The sequence below is a fragment of the Drosophila santomea genome, chromosome 3L (genome assembly GCF_016746245.2).
Source record: "Drosophila santomea strain STO CAGO 1482 chromosome 3L, Prin_Dsan_1.1, whole genome shotgun sequence".
Classification (NCBI taxonomy): domain Eukaryota; kingdom Metazoa; phylum Arthropoda; class Insecta; order Diptera; family Drosophilidae; genus Drosophila; species Drosophila santomea.
The window spans coordinates 4,120,552-4,140,255 of NC_053018.2; the positions used below are offsets into that span (position 1 = coordinate 4,120,552).

At 39.1% G+C, this 19,704-nt stretch overlaps 1 protein-coding gene across 3 annotated transcripts in view; it reads left to right on the plus strand.

Annotated features, from left to right (window-relative positions):
* The first annotated feature begins 2,804 nt into the window (after nucleotides 1-2,804).
* The window catches only part of LOC120447470 (cyclin-dependent kinase 14), a 98,987-nt gene continuing 82,087 nt past the window's right edge, over nucleotides 2,805-19,704 (plus strand). The window contains exons 1-3 of one of the 3 annotated variants that reach the window (XM_039628861.1): nucleotides 3,764-3,898; nucleotides 4,303-5,869; nucleotides 5,925-6,125. In XM_039628861.1, the coding sequence (XP_039484795.1) occupies nucleotides 4,481-5,869; nucleotides 5,925-5,933 (1,398 nt within the window). In that variant the 5' untranslated portion in view covers nucleotides 3,764-3,898; nucleotides 4,303-4,480 and the 3' untranslated portion in view covers nucleotides 5,934-6,125. Of the gene's footprint in view, nucleotides 3,899-4,302; nucleotides 5,870-5,924; nucleotides 6,126-19,704 lie in introns of those variants that run through there. The other 2 variants (XM_039628857.2, XM_039628858.2) reach the window with 2 other exon arrangements.

Sequence of the window (19,704 nt, forward strand, 5' to 3'; positions counted from 1 at the left end):
CTGCACTTGTAATTGGCCATGTTGTTTGGGGCTTGAAAAAGGGCTGGGAGCATCATCAATCATGTTTGTTTTATCGGCAGTATCAGTATTTGTTTTGCCCAAGGAATATGCCAGAAATAAGTTTATTATTTATAAAATAAAAATCAAATATAAAGTTTAATCATTTTAATCTAAGGAGCTGTTTTGAGAATAAGAAGAAAATGGTTCCTTTAATTTTCTCTTGAAAACATAATATTTATTTTGATGTCTACACTTATGGTAATATTTCCATGTTTGTTTAGGACTGTAGTTGGTCGGAATGTACCTAACTTTTCCGATAACTCATTATCTTGGAATCATAAACAGTGTTTACTTTACAATTTTGCAGTAGTAATAATAATAATTAATAATTGTTAAACATTTTTGAAGATTGCAAAACATCTTACATTGGCCAACTGTGCAGCGTTTAATCTTGATTTCAGTCTGTCCTCGATCATCGATTGCTACCTCCAATCGGTGCAACTCCCCCTTTTTTCCGCAGGTTTTCCGCTTTTTCACTCTCATTCCTTGTTGACTCGATTTGATCAGCAGATTTTTCTGGTTTTCTTGTTTGGCTAAACGCTCCTACAAGAAACGCATTTGGCCCTATCGCTCGTTCTGCTGGCTGGATGGTGAATCTTTAGCTCTTTGGATCTTTGGATCTTTGGCTCTGCGATGGAAACCCGTTCCACAGACGGACTTAAATGCAGACTCGAGATTCAGACGCCGACTGGTAGGAGAAACCTGCTCCGGCTATTTTTAGAGTCAATTAGCTTTGGACCGACTGTCGCTGCTGGGAAGATGCATCTCTGGGATGCGTTTTCCCCCGGTTCTGGGTTAATAATTCATTAGAAATGCACAGAAACCAAACCAAAACGCCCACAAAACCGGCGAACAAATATCCAAATGTGTTCTATGCAAATGAGCCCATTTAAATGTAGTTAAATGGGTCAAGCGTTTGATGGTGAAAACGTTGCTGTGCATTGAAGGAAACTTATCTCCTGTCCACATGCCACTTTCATATGCTGATCGATCGATCCATTTGCAGCTCGATCGGTGGTCAGAACTCGTTCTTGGGCCCTTTTGGCCAACAAGAGGTCTGCAAACAGGCCAAACCTGCAAGGGCCAAGACGATTTACAGCCAAAGATGATAAAAAGAACACAAATCGAGGAAGAAACAAGGAAGCATAGCTTATTAAAAACAAGCTTTCAATACCCTTCAATTTCAGGAATCATAAAGAGTACAGCTTGAAATGGGTTGTAAGGTTACAGATCTTATTTGTTCATAGTTTAATATTTTGCATATTGCTATATTATTTTTATTCCACAAGAAGAGCTATTAGATATTTTTATTGAAGTGCAAATCAATGCCTACTTAAATATGCCTTTTTTGAGGGCATCAAGAGAAATCAAAGATCGAAATGGATTGCAAAGGACAATGACTTGAAGCTCTGGGATCGCACAACTGATCTTTTTCAGTTTTTTTTATGAGCCCAGCTTGTGGCTTTTAATTCTGCAACAAAATTGATTTCGGCAATGGACAGAACACGTTTCCCCCCAAGTTACAAACTGAAATAAAACTCATTTCGGTTCTGTCGATTTTTATGGCTTTTCTTGGAGTTGGTTAATCGCCTTCTGTTTTTTCTTCTTTTTTTTTGGCTGATCTCTGGCGCCCAAAAAACAAATGTTGCTCGAGTTTCGGTTTCAGCTTTGATATTATGCAATTGTTAGCCGTACTCTTTTTTACACAATTGACTGTCGAATTAGCACCTCACTCACATCCAGCGACAGGTGACGATAAGGCGGGCGCGGAGTGGGCGTGGCAGCAGCAACAACAAAACACATTACTCTAAACGGTGGCAACTTTCACTCAACAGCCGTGCGGAATATTAAAAAATCAAAAAAAAAAACAAATAAATACCCATGCAAAGTGGGTGACAAAAACAGCAACAACGTTAAAAAACTGGGAGCGAGTGGGAGATTCAGGCGATCTCCGTCATCCGAAATTACCTCACTTATCAAAATAAGCCGCTTGTTGTTGCCGCCTTTTCAATTGTCGAAATATTTGTGTCATATTTTGCTGTCAAGGTCACTAAATTTCGCCAAATGGTTAAAAAGGTGGATTTCGGCTTAGACAATAGTTCGTACTTGTAAACAAAATTTCTGCCAAGGTCACTTAACAATTTGGAACTTTAAAAATTAGTACGTTTCGAGAGGTAAAAGAAACAAATTTCTAAATGTGTGAAATTCAAAAACATTCTTAAGATAACATGTTCCTAAAAGGTGATATTTTTATTAAGCCATGTAACTTATGGTATGCAAGCTTAAGCAAGAGGTTTTTACGTTAAAGTGATGTTTATTTACTTATCGTGGCAATCCACATATCTCAAATTTTTGGTAAAAAAAAATAAATAATTTCAGTTACTTTTTTGTTTCAAAAACCCTGTAAAAGGGCTGCCAGAAAGTTGTGTAGCTCATTTCGGCGTTACCGTATGCTTGAATTTTTTACGTACTGTTAAGTTGCCAACTCGTCTTGGCTGTTATTACAAAATCGTTGGCTAGTTGTATTACTGTTGCAATTAAGAGCTTTTGTGGAGTTAACTATTTATTAACATGTATAGAATTTGTATTGTTTTAGAATTTTGATTATTATTATTTATTTGTATTTTACTAAACAGAACGCTGTTAATTGTGTGCTGTTAAAAGCAAGCAGTATTTTCTGCAAAGCCATATGTTTTGGTATTTTTCAGTAGCGCCGCCTGGTATACTGGCGCCGAACCCTGCCTGGCCACACTGGCGATGTGGTGTGACCAAATTCGTGCTCGCTCCGCGAGTCGCCGTCAAAAAACAACTGTGAAATTACCCAAGAAACTAAGCAAATAATCGCGTAAAATTAGCGAAAACATGTGCAGCGACCGTTAGAAGTGTGCGGCAACCATACGGGCCAGTGAAAACGTGCAGGTGCGAGCGAAAAAACACGCGTACGCGTCACTAGCAACAACAACAAACACACAGTGCACCAACACTAGCATAAACACACACGCATACGCACACACACACGCGCGCACACATGCATAAACACCGACGCACATGCAACAAAAATAAAATAAAAACAAAAGAGCCAGCGAAATAATAACAGAAATAAATTTGATAAATTCAATTATAAATGAAGGCAGCTGCAAGTGCGCAAGAAAATGTGCTAAGCAAAAAAAAAAAAAATATTAAATAGAAAGTCTTGCCCACTTAAGTGAACCAAAAGTAGAGAAGCAGAAGAGTGCCCCAAATATCAATATATAGATTTCATATCTAAAAGTAACAAAAGCTGCTAGCATGCAGAAAACTTAACTGCTGGACAATTTGTTAAATACCAAAATAAAATCAAATAAATACAATGCATAATAGTTTCTAATGAATTAAATCGCTTCTGACCAATAAGATAACAAAAACTGTCACAGAACTACATATAGCTTTTAATTTCTACTTTTTAATTTTGTGCACTTCCTGGTTACGGAACCCCTGAACCCCCGCCTCACCTCTTGCCGCGCTGATTAACATATTTCGCGTTTTTCCCCCTTATCAGCTGACACACGCATACAAAACCCACCCAGTTGCCACCCCCTACTTCCTGCACCTGTGAAGAACAGGTGACTAATGCACTGCTCGCGAAGTTTGTCAGCTGCTGGCGCTGTGGATGCAACAACAACAACAAAATTAACAACATCCACATCGGCAACAACAACATCTGCTTTCTACAGAGCAGCGACGTCGGCGTCGGCAGAGGCCTCTGTCTGCACAACACCAGCAACAACAAAATCAAAAACCAAAACTATGGCCACCACCACAACAACAACAACAACGGGAGCAACAAATGCTAAAGATGGTGAGTTATATACTCAAAAAGATACATATCAAAAGGTCCACAGAATTCGTTGGTGACCCCGTTCTTCTCTAAACAATCAAACTTTAACTGCATTTTATTGAGTTGTAGAACTCAAGCTGTTCCTGAAGCTATTTAAAGATCGTTCTCAATTACCCAAAATATCACCAGCAAATCCCTTAAATATTTTAAATAAAAAAAGAAAAATGGTGACTCACAAATATATTGTAGCAAGCAGGCACACTACCGTAACATACACACAGTGATTGTACATACAGTCCTAGATATACATACTCTTAGTTTTAAGTACAATTTTACGCTAATGTTAAGATCGTGCTTACGGACACTACTTTGTGCGTCCCGTTCGCACGATCAGCAACTGACACACCAATACATACATGTAATAGGCTAAGAAGGAACGGAACGAAGAAATAAAGAACACTTCGTTTGTGACAAGAAGAGAGAACGGCCGCATTTGAATCGCCTCCTACAAATTCAGAAGTGGGATTACTGTGAATTTTTTTTTTTTCACAAAAAACTCAACCTACGAAGCAAAGTAAAAACAATATCTTTAAATATAATCAAATGGAAACCATCGGTGCGGACGATTATACAGCAGCAGAACTGCGCAATTGGTGTGAAAAGCTCAGCATGCAGAAAAGCGGTAACAAGGCCACGCTTGCGGCGCGATTGAACGGTGTGCCCCCAGAAGCCCGAGGAGTTTGCCCGGTGATTGGCGAATTAGAAGGCGAAATCGCTAACAATGATTTGGAGCACGAAATCGTCGGAGAGTCAGCACCAGAGGTCGACATGGAAAGCCCAAGGAGCATGATCGAGGACGCCGCCGCTGGAGTGGTGCCGCCAAGCAGCGAACACTGCACCAATGCTGAAAGCATGAATGTTCATGACGACGCCAGGCCCTCAACATCTACCAATCATCGCGATTCGGAGTTGGCACGCGAGGAACATTTTCCAGAAGTTTCTACGCAGTTCGACGCCATGCAGCGTCAACTAAGGCTGCTCCAATTGGAAAACGAAATGTTGAAATTGGAATCTGCTCGACGCCATAACGCTGCCACATCGGATCAAAACAGCGCTGCCACATCGGATCAAAACAGCGCTGCCACATCGGGTCATAACAAGGCTACCCCACTAATTCGAAGCAGTGTTGCCAAACCAAATCAACACAAGGATGCCACTCAAGATCAAGAAGTCGCTGGCGGAGATGCCAGATCGGAGGAAGCATTTGTAAATAAACAAACATTGCTAGCAATGGCCAAGGAAATGATTCCGATATTCGACGGTGCTTCTAACAACAAACTCAATGTTAGCACATGGGTCGCCCAGCTCAACGCGGTCTCAAAAATGTTTAAGCTAAGCGACGATGTAATTCGCATGCTAGTGATGTCCAAATTAAAGGACCATGCTCAAATTTGGTTGCACTCTTCGGAACGTTTGCTGACTTTGCCGGTTCAAGAACTTCTATTTCAACTTGGTGAAGTTTTCCACGGTAAGGAGAGCAAAATAATATCTCGACGCAAGTTTCAAGAGCGCAAGTGGAAACCGTCGGAAGATTTCTCCACATACTTCAAAGAAAAAACGCTGTTGGCTACACAGATTCGAATAGACGATGAGGAGCTAATCGACAACATCATTGAAGGGATTCCCGACTCCCTTCTACGACAACAGGCACACATGCACTGTTTTAATTCGTCTGCGCAGATGTTGCACGCATTTGCCAAGGTCTCGTTACGTAAACCGCTACTTTCTCCGGCTGGACGTGTTAAGGTTTCGTTCGATAAGGAACCTGGTTCGGCGCCTCCAAAAAGGTGCTTCAATTGCAATGCTGTTGGGCATTTCGCCGCCGACTGCCGCAAGCCCAAGCGCGAGTATGGAGCCTGCTACGCATGTGGCAGTAAGGATCATCTGGTGTACAACTGCACTGAGAGGAAGTTCGTATCCGACAACGAATATGTAAGACCGTTTAAGATTTATTTTAGTTCAAAACCTAATGAATGCCTGTTTTTAGAATGCCTAATCGATTCTGGAAGTCCAATTAGTTTCATAAAGAAGTCATACGTCGAAAAAATTTTGAAAAAGGAAGATATTACGTTAAATGGAAAGATTCTTAAAAATTATTTTGGCTTAAACGGTAGCCCTTTAGATATAATTGGAAAAATATCATGTTTCGTTATTATCAATAAAGAAATTCTAAATTTTGAGTTACTAATTGTGACAGACAGATCGATGGCATATGGAACAGTTTTGGGAAGAGATTTTATGAAAATTAGTAATTTTAAGATTGTTAGGGAAAAAGATAGTTCAAATGATAGACATTGCGAAAATGATTGTTTAAATGATAGAAACTTTGAAAATTTTATTGCAAATGATAGACATTGTGAAAATGATCGTTCAAATGATAGAAATGTTGAAAATTTTATTGCAAACGATAGATATTGTGAAAATTATGATTCAAATTCCGGAAATGCTGTTTTAAATAATGAAAATTCTGAAGATAATGGTTTAAATGATAGAAAATCTGAAAATGACGTGGCTAATGTCAAAAATTATGGAAATAAGTGTTCAATTAATATAAATAATGGAAATGAGAGCAAAACAAGTAGTCCTTATGACGGATTAGAAATACTATCAATTGAATACCCCGATCCAATAGAATGCAGTCAGTTAAATATTAACGAGAAGTGTGAATCGAATCTAAGAAACAGATTAATAGACGTATTTGATAAACTTTATGTGAATGCGAAACGTCCAGAAATCCCAGCAGTAAAATGGGAAATGAAACTTAATTTTGACAACACAAAACCATTCAATTATCCTCCAAGGCGATTATCATATGCAGAAAAAAGTCAAGTTCAGAATTTATTAGACGATTACTTAAAAGACGGGATTATACGTGCAAGCGAGTCAGAATATGCATCACCAATTGTTCTAGTTAAGAAAAAGTCAGGAGAATTAAGAATGTGCGTTGACTATCGAACTCTCAACAAAAACATGCTAAAAGACAACTACCCTACTCCATTGATAGACGACCTTATTGATAAACTTTCTGAAAAAGTAATTTTCACCAAATTAGATCTTAGAAACGGGTTCTTTCACGTGCATATGCACGAGGACTCAATTAAATACACCGCGTTCACTACACCTATGGGACAGTACGAATGGCTCAGAATGCCGTTCGGCTTACGAAATGCCCCCGCAGTTTTTCAGAGATTTGTAAATAGAATTTTCGCAGATTTGGTAAAAGAGGACAAGGTCCTCATTTACATGGACGATATTTTGATAGCAACAAAAGATAGTAAAAGCCATATAGAAATACTAACAGAAGTGTTTAAGCGATTAGTAGATAACAAACTGGAATTAAGAATAGACAAATGCGAATTCCTTCAAAGTGAAATAAAGTACTTAGGATATGTAATATCAGGTGATGGTATTAAACCAGATTCAAAAGGCATGCAAGCAGTAAGAGATTTTCCAATGCCGACAAAAACTCATGAAGTTCAGAGTTTTCTGGGGTTGTGCTCCTACTTTAGACGATTTGTAAAAGATTTTTCAACAAAGGCAAAACCTTTATACGATCTTGTACGAAAAGATAGAAAATTCGATTTCGGTGCGACAGAGTTAGATTGTTTCGAAACATTAAAAAGAAATCTTCTAGAAGCTCCTATTTTAGCATTGTACAGCCCTACAGATCCAACAGAACTACATTGCGACGCTAGCGCTTTAGGGTTCGGTTCTATTCTTATGCAGAAAAAGAAAGACAATAAGTTTCATCCAGTATTTTACTTTTCAAAACGAACGACTGATGTTGAAGCAAAGTACCACAGTTTCGAATTAGAAACCCTCGCGGTGATTTACTCTTTGCAACGTTTTAGGATTTATCTTCAAGGAATTGAGTTCAAAATAGTCACGGATTGTAGTGCTTTTACTCTAGCATTAAATAAAAAAGATTTAAGTCCAAGAATAGCCAGGTGGGCGCTGTTTCTACAAGATTATGATTACATCTTAGAACATAGGTCCGGTAAGCGCATGCAGCACGTAGATGCACTAAGTAGAAATACAAACATACTAACAATTGATTGTAACTCTTTTGAGGAAAATTTAATTATTTGTCAAAGCAGAGACGAGAAGATCAAAACGATAGCTAAACAGCTACAACAATCAGAACTCAAAGGTTACGAAATGCGTAATGGAATAGTTTATCGAAAGAAGGATAAGGAAGTTCTCTTATTCTATGTACCGAACGAAATGGAAAGCCACGTGTTGTTTAATTATCATGATCAATTAGGACACGTTGGAATAGACAAAATGGTAGAAGTTATTTCAAAAAGCTATTGGTTTCCCAAAGTTAGAGAGAAATGCAAGATACACATTAGCAATTGTTTGAAGTGTATAGCTTATTCTGAAAAGTCTGGAAAAGAAGAGGGATTCCTTCACAACATTCCCAAAGTAAATATTCCATTTGATGTAGTACATATAGACCATTATGGTCCTGTTGATAAAAGTAGGTCGAACAAACACATATTAGTGATTATAGACGCGTTTACAAAGTTCGTAAGACTATATCCTGCAAAAACAACAAAATCAAAGGAAGCAATAGTTGCATTAAAGGACTATTTTAGGGCTTACAGTAGGCCAAAATGTATTATTTCGGACCGCGGGACATGTTTTACCTCTGGGGAATTTCAAGATTTCTTGAAAGAAAGTGAAATAAAACACATAAAGATAGCTACCGGTTCTCCACAGGCTAATGGTCAGGTCGAAAGGGTGAACAGAAGCATAGGTCCCATTATAGCTAAGTTAACTGAACCAGACAAAGGACTGCATTGGGACACTGTTTTAGAAATGGTCGAATATGCGTTAAATAATACAATGCAAAGATCAATTAACCAACATCCAAGTAAAGTTCTGTTTGGAGTATCTCAAAAAGGCAGAGTTATAGATAGTTTAAAAGAAAGGTTAGAAGAAATAAATAAAACAAATAATGACATAAATTTTGAGAAAATTAGAGAAAATGCTGGCAAAAACATCAATAAATTGCAAGAATACAACAAGTTACGAACAGACTCGAAAAGGAAAGATCCTTATAAGTATGAAAAAGAAGATTTGGTGATGATCAAGAATTTCGACTCGCATATAGGCGTATCCAAAAAATTAATCCCCAAGTTCAAAGGTCCATATAGAATAACAAAAGTTTTGCGTAACGATAGGTATGTCGTGGAGGACGTTGAAGGTTTTCAACAGTCTAGACTTCCATACAAGGGAGTTTGGGCAGTAGCAAATATGCGCCCATGGATAAACAAAAGTAAAAGTTAACATGTTTGTAGAGATCAGGAGCTCTCCGGTCAGGATGGCCGATTGTAGCAAGCAGGCACACTACCGTAACATACACACAGTGATTGTACATACAGTCCTAGATATACATACTCTTAGTTTTAAGTACAATTTTACGCTAATGTTAAGATCGTGCTTACGGACACTACTTTGTGCGTCCCGTTCGCACGATCAGCAACTGACACACCAATACATACATGTAATAGGCTAAGAAGGAACGGAACGAAGAAATAAAGAACACTTCGTTTGTGACAAGAAGAGAGAACGGCCGCATTTGAATCGCCTCCTACAATATTTTAAATAAAAACATAATATGGTGACCCAGAAAAAAGCGAGGCACAAATGCAAGGGTGCAACACACAAACGACAAGTCGGTTAAAGTTCAAGGCAAATGAGCATTTCAAATTGCAGGTTTCCGGTCAATGCCACTCTATGTAATTAAACTAAAGTTAGTTGGTCGACCTAGAGATTAGTATAAACTTCGGCTAAAAACGACAGACTTTTAAAGGCAATTAAAGTAATGTTAGCTTTTCAGAAGTATACAAAAAACAATAGTTGCAACATTCCTTCTTATTTTTGAATTAAACTTAGCCTTAGATTAAGATAATTTAATCGCAAAAACTAAAATTCCATAATTCGCCCGCTTATCTGAGTCTTACCAAAGACTTCCACATTTGTTTGCCTGGTACACAAGGCTGTAATCCAAATCCCTCAAAGCTTAATCTTTTGTTTTGTATTCCGGAATCAGGGATCCGGGCAACAAAACAACACTGAAACAAAAATCCCCACCAACGCACTGACGTAACTTGTTGAGCAACCACGACTGCGATTGCTGGCAGATTTGTTTTGGACTTCTTTTTGGGAGGAAGGAAAAGTTTTATTAATATCAATAACCAAAAGAGCGAAGCGAGGGCAGCAAATAAGGCAAGAAATTAATGAATGCCACTGGCCAAAGAGGAATACATTTCAACAAAAAGCCAAGCGCAAAGCAACAAAAGCAAAACAAACCATAACCAGCTTAACAACGATAATTAAGAAGTGCTGGCCAGCAAAAAAAAAAGTGTAAAAAATTACATACGAAATTTAATTGCCAAGGCGGAAAAGTTATAGCATGAGGGGGGCAAGCGGGGGGTATGGGGCCAGGGCGAAGGTCAGCTGGAGGCCTGAAGGTCATAGGCATTTTGGTCGTTGTCGTCACCTCTTGAACCCGCTCGAATTTATTGATTTTACACGCAGCAGCCGCAAAAAAGAGAGAAATAATCACAAAAAACAACGGCAGCTACAACATCATGCATATTTCTCTGCCCGATGTTTCACTACACCTGTTACAGTGGTTATTGGCTATGGCGAACGCTATTCAAAAAAGATGCTGCCAAAAAACTTGAAATCATGCTAACAGTCGCATTCCTTTTAGCTGAGTAACGGGTATGGGATAGTTCGCTGTTCCGCTTCCCGAGCATCCACTGTAGCCTTTATTCATATTTGTGTGCCCCAAACACTGGCATACAACGCCAAACACACATAGAGAGCGACTTGTGCGGCTTTTGCTGGGCACTCGAGTAGTTCAGTGTGGGGCTTATGCCAAAGGCCAAATGGAAAACCTGCTTTAAGAGCCAGCGAGAGAAGCATACGAATCAGTCCAGCGACTACAAAGCCCAAATCCCCTCCATGGCCGCAGTTTGATGCTAGAGTCGTGTGTTGTCTTTTGGGGTTTGATAAACTGTAGCAGGCGCACAAAAATCTGCTAATTAAATCAAAGCTAACGGTTGCCGTTCAACGGTTTTCGTCCATTAAACTTGGCCAAAAAGTCCAGTTCGCTGTTCTGTCTTTAGTTTAGTTTTTGCTCAGATAGCGTTGGGAATTTTTATGTGCTTGCCATTTTTATCCCAACATTCTCATTTTTGGAGTAATTTTCTGTGTTGTTTCTTATCAAGTAAAACAATAAGCACACCTTTGATAAGCCAAATGACACAGCGGGAAACATGATTCATTTGAGTGATTCGCATATATGTAATACGCGAGGACTTTGGAATTTTCACTTAAATGAATCAATATACATATATATAAGCACAAGTGATTGCAAGTATTTACAATATAAACCACAAATCGGAGAACTATAAACTCTAAATAAAGTTATACACTAATCAAATAGCGACCGATCTTGTTCAAATATTTATTATTCAAATCCACATTCATGGGCATGAAATGCAGGTTCTTTTAAATTGTCATCAACGGGAGTAAGGAAATACTCCTTTATCAGCTTACTCTTTCCCTTATCTGATTACTATTTACATAACATTTTTTTGTTTGACTGTGCTGTTTGTTCTTTTGACTCTTATTTCTTTTATCAGTTGTGATTTTGCTGCTTATCGCAGCAAATGCAACTTTACCCATGGCAAATAAAATAAACAAACAGCATGTTACATTCTTTTTTTCCACTTTTCTCCAACCCAGTTGCCATTTTCAATTAGTGTCTACTGCTGAGGGTCAACACGAAATGCTCTATAATTTTATTTCAGCATCAGGTAACCGAGCGCTCCCAAATCGCTGATAACAACATTTTTCATTTTCAAATATTTAATGATCATAAAGCAGCAAAAAACCACACACGCGTGCTCTCTGCTGGCCTTTTTATTTGTCGTTGGCTCGCCGGATAGAGGCGAAACCAATTTTTGCAATTAGTGGATCGCTAATAAACCATAGTGGGCAACACATAAAAAAATGCGGAAAAAAAAAGTAAACTCAAACAGCAGTTGGCATATTGACATATCGGTTGCATTCAAACTGAATTCCCACAGCTGCTGATGCTCCCTTTTTGTGTCTTGTTTGCTCGGTTCACGTGCTTCTGGGCCGTTCTGGGCTTCATTTGCCGAATGCATTTCCACCGGCTGGCCGGGCATCATTTTTCAATTGCCCACCGTCCCCCCAGCCCCATTTCCCCCGCTATCCCAGCACTTTCCCAACGCTTTCCCAGCCACGCCTGGAGTGGCAGTTTGTCATGAGCGAAGCGGCCAGGTGTCTCGCTGCTCATCGCGCTTCCTGTGGCCCTCGACAACACTCTAAAAGTAGGGAAACATTATTTACTTTATAATATTGAATTATAAACATTTTGTTGGGAACCTAAAATACCAACTACTAATTTTAATTAATTAATTGTAAAATAATTAGAATATTAAGAAATATTTAAGTCTTTTAAAATTCTTACTACACATACCAATTTTTGTGCTGCAAGTATATAATAATTAGTAAGACATACGTTTTTCCATATTATTTTCTAGATACTTACTTAGTTATAAAATTTTGTTTGAGTGCATCTATATAACCCATCGCGGTTAAGACCCAGCCCAACTCAACCCAGCTTAGTTTCCACTCCGACTCTGGGGGTTTGCAATTTGATTTGTGGGCGAGTCAGTCGCGGTGTGAAGACTTTGGCTAAATTGCTGTGAGACTTTACGCCAGACTTATGAATGAGTTTATTGTGCATTCTAACAACTTAACTGGGCCTTCAGCGGCTGCGACTGCACAGCCTGCTACCCGGTTATATTTCACATTTAATTGTAACGACTTGAAGGTGTCAAGAAGTTAACCCGGCTCAAGACCACTGGCATGCTTTTAAAGTGCATTGTTGCAGTTTTGGCCGAGATAACAAGGGCACTTTTAAGCCACAAGTAACAAGGAATATTTATGCTAGAACTAAATTTTGAATGGATTTTTAAAGATTGTATAGTATTTATGGTTCCCTATAGACAGATTATTTTTCCGAAATTCACGATAATAAAATATTTTAGCCCATTTAATTCACTCCTAAGCTTTTTCCACTTTCTTTCCTGGTTAAGTGAGTCACCTGCATTAATTTCCATAAATATCTCCACTCAGGGTATTTAGTTTCCTTATTTGCACCAAAGTTCGCAGCTCATTTGGCATTGTGCACCCGCACGTTGCATTATTGTACACACACACACAACTCCGCCACTTCCCAGCTAATTTGTCTTGAATTTCCCTGGCGCACACCTCACTTAAGTTTCCCTGCTCCTTTTCATTTTCATTTTAGCTTTTTTTCCTATATTTTATTTTTTCTTTTCTTGCACTTTGGTGCTTCCGCGCTAATTTGCTTAGCGTAATTTGCATTTCGCAAATGCCATTCGAGGCGTGTGAATAAATAAAAAGATACAAGAGGCAAACGCAGGGCAAAAACAAAAAAAGTGTAATTTGCTGTCAGACCTTAATGAATGGCCAGAAGTCCATGTTAAGCTCTGTTTACCGAATATTGAATATCCGCCCCCTCCGCCCTAATTGCTGCTAATTACGCGCATAAAATTCACCTCAGCCCATTCCAAAAATCGTCTGCTTTCCATTCTGGCGTTCTGTTTTATGTTGCCCGCTTCATTACGATTTTTATTGCTCTGAAGAGCCAAAAAAAATATAAAAGAAATGCAGATGAAGATGAAGAAAGCGCTGAAAGGCCCAGAGTTCATTAGAAAGAAATGCATAACTCGAGGGGGCGAAATCTTTCGGGAGCATCTTTTTGATAAACTGGTCGATGCAACTGCATCAAGTATTTCCATTTGAATTTCCACTTTACTTTACTCTGTTGGTTTTCGCCCCTTTTTTTTTGGAGGGAAATCAAATGGCGCGTGGTCGCATAAAATTTGTTTTCTTTCAGTCGTTTGGTTGCTTGAGTCCTTCCGATTAGTGATGGGAACGTGACTAGAAGTAAATGGGTTTCTATTAAAAATTTCTTTGTTCTTTCAAACATTTTTAAAATATGTATACTACAAAAATATACATACGACTATTGAACACAATGTTTAAAGCTTAGGTAAAATTCTCGATGCCACATTCCTTTGCAATGACCGAAACCTGGTTTCCAGATCACGAATTTCGTGAGCATGACTCACACTTATAGACCCAAGATCTCCAACCCAAAGAATCCACAGACCGTCCCCTTTTTTTTGTGGGGGGAATACCTCCTCCCATTAGGTGAAGCACAGTTTCCACTCGAATAACGCTGAATGTTCTGTGACGTATCGTGCGGAATCATCTCGGACATCATCGCCTAACAATTTCTCTCAATTTTTGTTTTTATTTCGCTTTTAATTGTCGCTCGCCTCGTTTTGCCTGTCATCGAACACAGTTTACAAAAAAAAAAAAAAAAAATACAAAAATAAAAAATAAAGGAAATAAAGGCGAAAAATCGTTGAGCCAAAATGGGAAACTCGCAATTCGGTTTTGTTTGTGCTTCCTTTGGCAGTATTTCATTTCCATTGCAATCGGTTTAAGTGGCGAATCGATTGCAATGCGGGGCGTAGCAAAATTCCGTAATTATTATTAAGTTTTGCATATTTTGCAAATTAAGTTAGCCATTCGCCATTGACGCACAGCTACCACATGGGCCGGAAAATCGGCTCGCTCATTGAAATTTTACTATGAGCCGGACTCCAAAGTGGTTTATGGCCTTTGTCTCAATTTCGGCTTACCCGCAGTAATTGAGAAATGTAATTTATCTGATCACCTGCCAGGGACACTGATTGATTTATTCGCCCATCGGAAGAAGCTGCAATTGCCAATTGCATGTGCACAGCTCCTCGAACTAATTAAACTTGCATTGAAATCGATTAGGACCTTATACAAATCACTCCCAAATCTGAGTGCAGTTCCCAAGAGCATTGAAATAACTCCATGAACTTTAGTTCACACTTTTTGCTGTTGACTTTACGTCAGTTAGAGATTCTTTTACCGCAAAGCCCATAATGAAAACCGAAATTTCAAACAACTCTGACCACTGTAACTGCGCACAGTCGGCCCTTAACCCCTTCCCCTTACCAGCAACCCCTTGACCCCCAACGACCCTTCGAAGGACCCATGTCCAACATCTATGACAGCCTCAAGTGCCAACCGCAGCGGAACACGCATCAAATCGAACCAAATAGAACCGAAAATTCGCACGCCCGAACCGAATGGCACCGCAGAATGTGAAGTGCACCGGACACACTCACTTAGGTATTCAAACACAGTCAGCAGGGTGTGCTGCAACTAGAAATTTAATTTTAAATTATTGCAAAATAGATTTTAGGAAAATGTATAGTTAAGTAGGTTTAGTTGATACCAAATATAGAATAACTTTGGAATAAATATGAATTAAAAACGATTAACTCTTAGGCACACTTAAACAGTAGTTGAATATTATTTGAATAAATACTTAAAGCAACCAAAGCTTGGAAATATATATATTGTTATTTAAAAAAAAATTAGTTTGTACCTTATACTTTCATTGCAACTGTTATTTCCGAAAACATTGACCACCCTATTCACCATGGTTTGACACATAATTGGACAAAATGTTGCATTTACTGTGTGCCCCACGTTTGTGCATCACCCGTACTCACACCATTTTCAAATGCATTCAGAAACATTTTGCAGTAATTTACCGCAAGCTGTAAATATTTAATGAACGTTAATTAAATGCAAATGTACAAATTTTCGTCTCTGTAGCCCAGCTTATCTAGTTCTCCTTAACACAGCATTTATAATTTATATTTATTTCGGCTTGTACACAATTTTCTCGCAAGGCTACAATTCTCATTTAATTTTACTGCCAACTGCAGGCTTTGCCCAAAAAAACACTATATGAAGAGAAAGAGGAATGAAAATGGCAAACTGTAATGGGAAATTTGTATTTTTTCAATTTTTGCATACAGCAACAGAAGGTGCCTTTCCGACTGGCTGTGGAATGATTCAGGTGTGGGTCCTTTTTCCGGATATCCTTGGGGCTCACACACATGCCGCCTTTGCCCAATGTGCGTAACCATTTTTGTGAGCATTGCGTTTCATACACTCGTATTCACTGGAATTTTTATGATATCGGTGGGCCGTTTGTAAAGTTGTTTCTCTTTGTTGGCAGTATTTTGTACGCATTGTAGTAGAAAATTTGTTGTACTTTTTTTTTCCCATCAAAACTATCTGGAAACGCTTGATTGCGCTTTTCCCCACCGCCCCTGCCGCAGCCACGCCCACAAAGCCTATTATGCCATTTTGAGTTTGTTATTGTGTTTCTGGTCTTTCTCTTCGGTTGCTTCTGGGTTTTATTTAGCTTTTTTCATTTTTGCTGGCCAAAAAGGAAAGATGTCCTTGTGAAGAAGGCACTGTGTTCGTTGGTTTTTGTTTTGACGAATTTGTCTTTTAAAAAGCTTTAAAGTTTAGTAAAATGCTTGCTGTTATTTTTAAAAGGGTTATTTGTTTAGATGTTAATAAGTACATACTCACAAAAATAGGAAACATTTTTTGTAACTAAATATTTTCAACACAACACAAAATCTGTCTTGTCTTATTTACAGACAATCATCTTAAAATGTTATTTTATATCTCTTAAAAACCAGCTCTGGAACCAATATATATTTTCATATATTTACTTAGTAATTTCCCAGATTTTCCTAGGCTATTTGCATAGCTGAGTATTTATTGACTTTCCGTTGCCAATTCAGATTTCTCAGTTCTATAGACACGCAGGCGAGTGTTTTGTGGGATGCAATTGTTCCTCTACAGCTGTCATTGTGAGGCAGCAATTTGTTTGTGGCTTCCTTTTCCGCTACAACCCCCCAAAAATGTTCCACCCTCGATTTTCCTGGAAAATGAGTGGGCAATGGCAACGGCAATGGGAACTTTTGCTTTCAGCTGCTGCTCGAGAATTTCCATTCGAAATATAACAAAAGCACTTGTCTGACTGGCTGTCTGTCTATCCGCATGCCGCACCACATATCTTCAAGATACTTTGGGATATTTTTGGCCATCTCAACGAGCTATTTTTAAACGCGGCCGAAACAATCTTTTGTTTTCCAAACAAACAAACACAAAGCGATACAACACAACAACATGATTTTGTTTAATTGCCATGACAGACTTATCTGGTTTTATATTTTCTTCCTTATTTTTATTTTTTCTTATTTTAGGTTTGTAGATAATAAAAGAAACTGACACCGTAACTCGGTGGCAGTTGAGATTTTTTATTAGCCATCATTAAGATGCCTTCAAAAACTTGCCGAGAAGACGGAGGAGGGCTAAATTGCAAATTGTTGTCAAAATTAGCGACAAGTTTTTAATACATTTTTTTGCGCGGTCCACTTCTCTGGTTTCTTTTGTTGTTCGAGGCGGAGATACGGCCAAAATTGGCCGAGCAAAGCGAAATGTATAAAGAGTTGGACGGAAGGGCAGAAAAAAAAAAATAATAATAAACTTCACGAAAAGTTTTCTTTTCTCTATAGGATGTCTCTTTTTCTATCTCTCGAGGCTCATTTATTTTCGTTGCTAATTTTTGACATTCTCTTGCTCTTCACAAAAGTATTTTGTCGTATTTTTTCCATTCCTTTTTCTTTCTTTTTATTCTATCATATTTCTTCGTTGAGAATTTTTTTTAGCATCTTTTTTATGGGCCAGACACGCGTTTTCTGCTCGACCTCACAAATTGACAGACCGATTTGATGTTCCGTTTGCGTACACCATTTATTTGTCTATTGATATGTCTTTATTCGAATTTATTTGAATCTGTATTTTTTTTCTGTTACATTTTGCCTTGCTGTGCGCCATAAATTTGCTTGATTCTGCTAATTGACAGTCTCATGAGTGCGCTCAATTAATTCGGTGGCAATTGACGCACGTGTGTCATGCAGAAGGGGGCTTGCGACTCTGGTGTTGCTTGCAGTCGTGATCAGGTGGCGTATACTTGATAATTGTTGACACTTGTCACACTGCGTGGCTTGGCAATCGAAACTGAAATGGTCGCAGTAACGGAAACTCCTGATTTGATGGAATATCAGGGGAGTTGGGAAGTCAAAGTTGCTGGGGAAGGTAAAGTGGTCAGGCTGAAAGCCAATGACAATCAAATATCAGTCAGTGGTTACCTTTGTATGAAACGTGGTAAATTGTGCTCTCCAAGAGGAGGAAATTATCAGACAAACACTTTAAGGGTTAGCTTAGCATTTTGATAATCGAAAAATTACATAATTTAAGAATCCTCGCTCCTCTGGTGCCACTTTGTAATTACCTTGTAGTAATTCTCTAAGGAAGCCTTTTCAGTGTACACTGACAATTGAGTGCTCCACATTCATTCATTGACAACCGCAGCCAGCTTTCTCTTGACCTCCCTCGCTTCGCTTGCTGTGGCTCCATCTCTATGTGGCTCTTCTGTCCCGTCATTCACTCTGCGTTCTTGGCTCTTGTCTCTTGTCTCGATTACATAACCCAGTTATTAATGGCTTCTAAGTGTTCCATCACGCTCTGCGCATCACATTCCCATTCCCCGTCCCATCAGAATGGCCCATCCCAAGCTCATTCCCCGTTCGCATCAATGTTGTCATAGTCGTGACGTGGCGACTTCGTGACATGTTAACCTGGGACAAATGTGGAGCATGTCTGAGTATTCTGCGATTGTCTCTTGTGTGTACATGGTCAGGTGGGGGTTAAATTGGCTTGACGGCAAACACTTTCTGCAATTTGTTAATGAGTTTTACCGACTTTCGGCGTTCGATTTGGTGGGAGGCTGGGTGTTTGTCTCGTTTGGTTTTGCTTGCCATCAAAAAAGTTCATGAACTTTGGCATAAAGCGCACAAATTCAGTGACCTCCACACAATAGACGCCGGCCTAAATAGACTTCCTGCCAGCAATCGCTCTCAAACTGTTGCCACAATGGAACTCCATTAAATTTGTTGGCTGCCGGGCAATTGTAGGTTAGTTTTAAAGTCATCATTTCTTTCATATGGCTAGGCAAAGTCGCTCGCTTTTCTCATTCAATGCAAGTTCCTTCTGCGCTTCACGTTGCCACAACAATTGCGGCGTAAAAGCGTGAAAATAGCGCACAAAAGGTGATGGGAAACTGGGGATGGCGGGGGCAGAAGAGGCGGCTCGGAAAAGCCAGGAAGGGGTCATGGAAAATTGTCACACAGGCACACAGGCACACAGGAACTTGAGCCAGCAGAGAGTTCACAGACTCCTGGGCAACGTTTTGTGTGGCAGGTCGTTTGGTCCTCTGGCCTGATGTGAAAAGAAGTTGCACTGTGGTTCAAGGTTGACAGGGATAAATGGAAGATGCAGTTTATGGCTGTAACATGTTTATATTTATTTCAATAAAGTTATCGCAATACGTTGCTAAGAAGTATGAATATGCTTTTATATGATTAATATTATGTTTTACTGCTTGACTGGAATTGAAACATTATACCAGTGTTATTTTTGGCGTGCACAACCTAATTTAGCCCCTTGAAGTGCTTATAAACCATATTTTCCACCACTGTAAGTTGGCTTAGGTCTCGGGCTTCTAACTATTGCGTTTATGAAACGGATGTTGCCGCTTGGAGCTTAGTGCTCTTGAGTCACCATCAGCGTCCTGGCAAGCGGCACCAACATCCTGCCCCCAAACCACATTCTTGGGTGAGCTGGCAGTTGCACATGTGGCGCGTGTTTTGTAT